This window comes from Taurulus bubalis, assembly GCF_910589615.1.
Source record: "Taurulus bubalis genome assembly, chromosome: 3".
NCBI classification, from domain to species: domain Eukaryota; kingdom Metazoa; phylum Chordata; class Actinopteri; order Perciformes; family Cottidae; genus Taurulus; species Taurulus bubalis.
Genome location: NC_136591.1, coordinates 22,762,661 through 22,766,418, shown reverse-complemented (window position 1 = coordinate 22,766,418; position 3,758 = coordinate 22,762,661). Strand labels below are relative to the sequence as shown.

General features: G+C 48.7%; 1 protein-coding gene across 1 annotated transcript; it reads right to left on the bottom strand.

The window, feature by feature from the left end:
• Nucleotides 1–563: 563 nt before the first annotated feature.
• On the bottom strand, nt 564–3,524 carry tmem200a (transmembrane protein 200A; the record flags this gene model as incomplete). Its single annotated transcript, XM_079214847.1, has 4 exons — nt 564–1,634; nt 2,598–2,761; nt 2,886–3,160; nt 3,394–3,524. 4 exons carry the CDS (start codon nt 3,522–3,524, stop codon nt 564–566), a joined length of 1,641 nt encoding a protein of 546 aa, XP_079070973.1.
• Nucleotides 3,525–3,758: the final 234 nt, after the last annotated feature.

Here is a 3,758-nt window from a genome sequence, read left to right as displayed (position 1 = left end):
CCATATTAAGCAATTCAAAAGGTGTCGTACAGACAAATATCATTCATTTTACCTTTACTGTCTCAGAGCCTCTTTTTTAATATTAAACTGGTCATTTCTCAGGTTGTGCTTGGACCTTGTTATAAAAAAAATGTGTCGCTGCCACACGCTGATGAAGAAACTTTATCAAAGCGCTTCCAGGGTGTTTTTGACTTCATCGGCAGCTGCCGGAACGAAACCTTGAACACTAGTGAGAAAAGCAATTTTCAAAAGACTCGCGATCCTGTGAAAAGTAGACTTGTGTTGTAGTGTGATTTATTTGTATTGATCCCTGTAGCTCCCTCCACAGAGGTCACAGGTCAGGGTCAGATACAGCATTTTTGGACCATCAGCAGGCTCTGAGCTGAGAGGAGCCTTGAACCTTCGACTGTGCGAGATGGTCCATTACTGACTACTCTCTTTCTTGCCGCTAACAAAAAGAGTCTTTGAAGACTTAAGTTTTTCCTCACGCTGTACACTCATACAGTCCGGAGGGCATTTTACAGAACAGGACAGCGCCGTCTTCGACCTTAAGTTCAGTGTCTTCAGAATCGAGTCTCGGAGCTGCCTCTCTTCAGTGTGCTGCTGTTAAACTCGTCATGCCCAAAACTCAGATTATTATGTGACCTCGAGATCATTAGCAGCTTCTCCCGCCTGCTGTATTCGCGCCTCGCTGTCGCAGCTGCCGATGCGTCCAACAGCCGCTCCCCTTGCTCCTCCCTGTCCTCCAGCCGCGAGTAGCCTTTGCTGCTGCTGCCCCGGATGCTACTGTTACTACGGCTGCTGTTGCTACGGTCGAGGCGGGGCCAGCTGGGGTGCTTCCGCTGCTCCGGGTGCACGCTGAGCATGCTCGGCCTGCGCTCCAGGTCCAGGGATTTCGAGTGGCTGCCAAGCATGTGCAGGGAGGAGTTGGAGCCAAAGTCACTCCTTGCTGCTCCCGGGGAGAGCCAGCAGCCTGAGGTAGAGGAGGGAGCAGGGGAGAGGGAGTAAAAGGAGACAGAGGAGCAGTGGGAGGAAGAGGAGGCAGAGTTACTCCGGTGTAAGCCCGGCGGTTTGGAGGCCTTGACGACAGATGCCACAGGGACCACTAGAGACTCCATGGAGCTCAGAGGCTGTGACCTCTCTCCGTCTCTCCTCTCTCCTCCCCGTTCCTCCTCAGTGATCGCCTCCATCTCCGGTTCATCGATAACGCAGTTGTTGAGTTTTATAACGGGGAGAGTGAACGCAGAGATGGAGGAGGAGACAATGGAGCGTGCGTGGTGTCCTCCCTTCTCCCCGTCTCCGTCCACCGACCACTGGTGGCGCACCGAGTCAGAGCGGCCCAGCCTGAAGGGGTGATCCTTGTAGAGAGGCGCCAGCAGCCCCGCGAAGCTACAATCCAACCTAGCCTGCCCACCGTGTCGGCGAAACTCCTCGTCCCCTAACAGTACCTCCTCCTCCTCTGTGGACCCTTCCCCTCCGACCCGGGAGGAGAACGCCAGGAGGGAGTTGCTGGCCAATCGATCCCCAACTTCTCTTGCATAGGCGTTGTCGTGGTGATGCTGCTGCTTTTGCTCTCTCTGCCTGAGGCGATGGATGTCAATGACGGTGGAGTACATGTCTCGCATGTGGATAATCTAGTGCAGAAGAGAAATATATTATTAGTAACAGCAGAACTGATCATATCAGCTTATATCAGATAGAAAACAGTAATGTCTCCACGTGTTCACACACACACCTTGTTAGTAACAAAATATGTTCATTAGAATGTTGCTCTGTAGCTGAAGTCAAACCTGCAATCATCATCATATAGTGAATATTGTCCCAAGAAGAATAAAAAAATATCATAGGATTAGTCGTCAAACGGGGGCTAGAGCAGAAAACCGTCCAACTGAATTCACATTTAGTCTCATGATTTTGTCGTCCAATTAATTAATTGTCGGATGAAATAAGATCTTTGGGGACATATCGTCCAGCAGCGCTTTTTGTTATTTAAAAGGAGGTGGTGTTTGATATTCCATTATAGCGTATTCTGGAGTTTCAATGTGTTTGTTGCAGGTGACCTTGGGATATGTGTCTCACATTAATTACCTGGAAAGGGGGAAGGAGAAGAGGATAAATCAAATCAAGGAAGAGAGAGCGAGGGAATAAGAGCAGAGAAAATGTGATCAGAGCCAAACTGCAGGGAAGGGGATGGAACGAGGCTGGCAGAAATATGATTTGCATGTTAGTTATGTAGAGATGATGAATATGGATGACTGCACTGTGCATGCCCCTCGTTTTGTAGAGAGTGGAGGAAAAACTGAAATGAGAATACGGAATTGGGGAGGAATATTAACTACATTTTCTATTGACTCAGGTTTTGTGTTTTTGGAATTGAAAAACCTGTTTAAAATTGTCCTTTGTAACCTTTTGAAGAACCAATTTCTGCACAAATCTGTGTTTCAGACCTTGCAAGGCAATATCAGTTCTGTTTGTATTTCCCGTTACAGCTTCAAAGTCCGCTGGCAGCTCCAGTATTTAATTTCTCTGGTGCCAGGTGGACCCTGATGCATCCCGCTCTTCGTGTACATGTGTGTACTTTCTGATTTCAGCCCTACCTTAGTTTCTCGGTCTCTGTTTTCATGAAGAATGGCGTTGGCACAGATGAAGATGAAAATCCCGATGCCCATGGTGAAGGGCCCGAACATCTTCATCCTCTCAGAGTGACGATGCTGTTCCAGGAACCGTGTCAGAGCGCCACCAGTCTGCCTGGAGGGCGTACCTACATGCAGAGCACGTGGAGGTCGTGAGCCATTTGATGTAAATCATAATCATTTATAAACAATGGAGCAGAATCAATTTACTTGAACAACCCTGGTTAACCTTTCATTCCTCCGTCCACTCACCTTGCACGTCGTGACTCGTGCTGGAGTTCGCCACGTCCTCATCCCTGACGGCCATCTCGGCTCCATTTCCTTCACCGGGGGCAGATGTTTTAGATCTTCTTCCAGCTGGCAATCTGGCCGCGGTTACGGTTTCACTGTGCGGCCAGTAACCCAGCGTCGCCATGCCAATCCCTACCGCCAAGACGACCAATCCCAGGAGGAGGAAAAACCCGGAGGCAGAGTAGAGGCGTAGCCTACCACGCACGACCACAACGTCGGTGCGTCGTTTCCGCTTTCTAAACGAAAAGTGTGGAAAGAAAACGGACATGGAGACGTATATATTTAGTGACATCATTACAGCCACCATACACAACATTTAAAATCCTTTGCAGTCACCAGTAAAACCACTATCGGTCATAAATCACATAGAAATTAAACTGCTACTAGTTTCATGTTGCCCAAAGTAGTCCTAGACAGGTTCTAGTGAGATTTGTTTTTAGTTTTGAATTCATGAAAAAAAGATAATCACCTAGGGGCAGCTTCTGGGGCGGAGTTTCCCAGGCCCGGCGCTGCCGATGAGGACCGGTGCGGGCCAGAGCGGGCGGAGTCTTGGCGTTTGAGCTTAGCCAAGCCTGTCAGCACACCTGCTGCTGCAGTCATACTTAACCTGCAGATACACATGCAGAAATCAAATCAGCAGTGAGTCGGACACGTCGTTTATGCCCAATGATGCATTGCTGTTGTACACAAAAAACAACACCCGCAAACAACTATTTGATAAGAGGCACAGAGCCACATACATTCACATGATGAAAAACATTACCAGCAACCACATTTAAGAACAGGTCAAAGGACGGACGTCTGTATTTCAGCATAGCCAAAGTCTCCCAGATG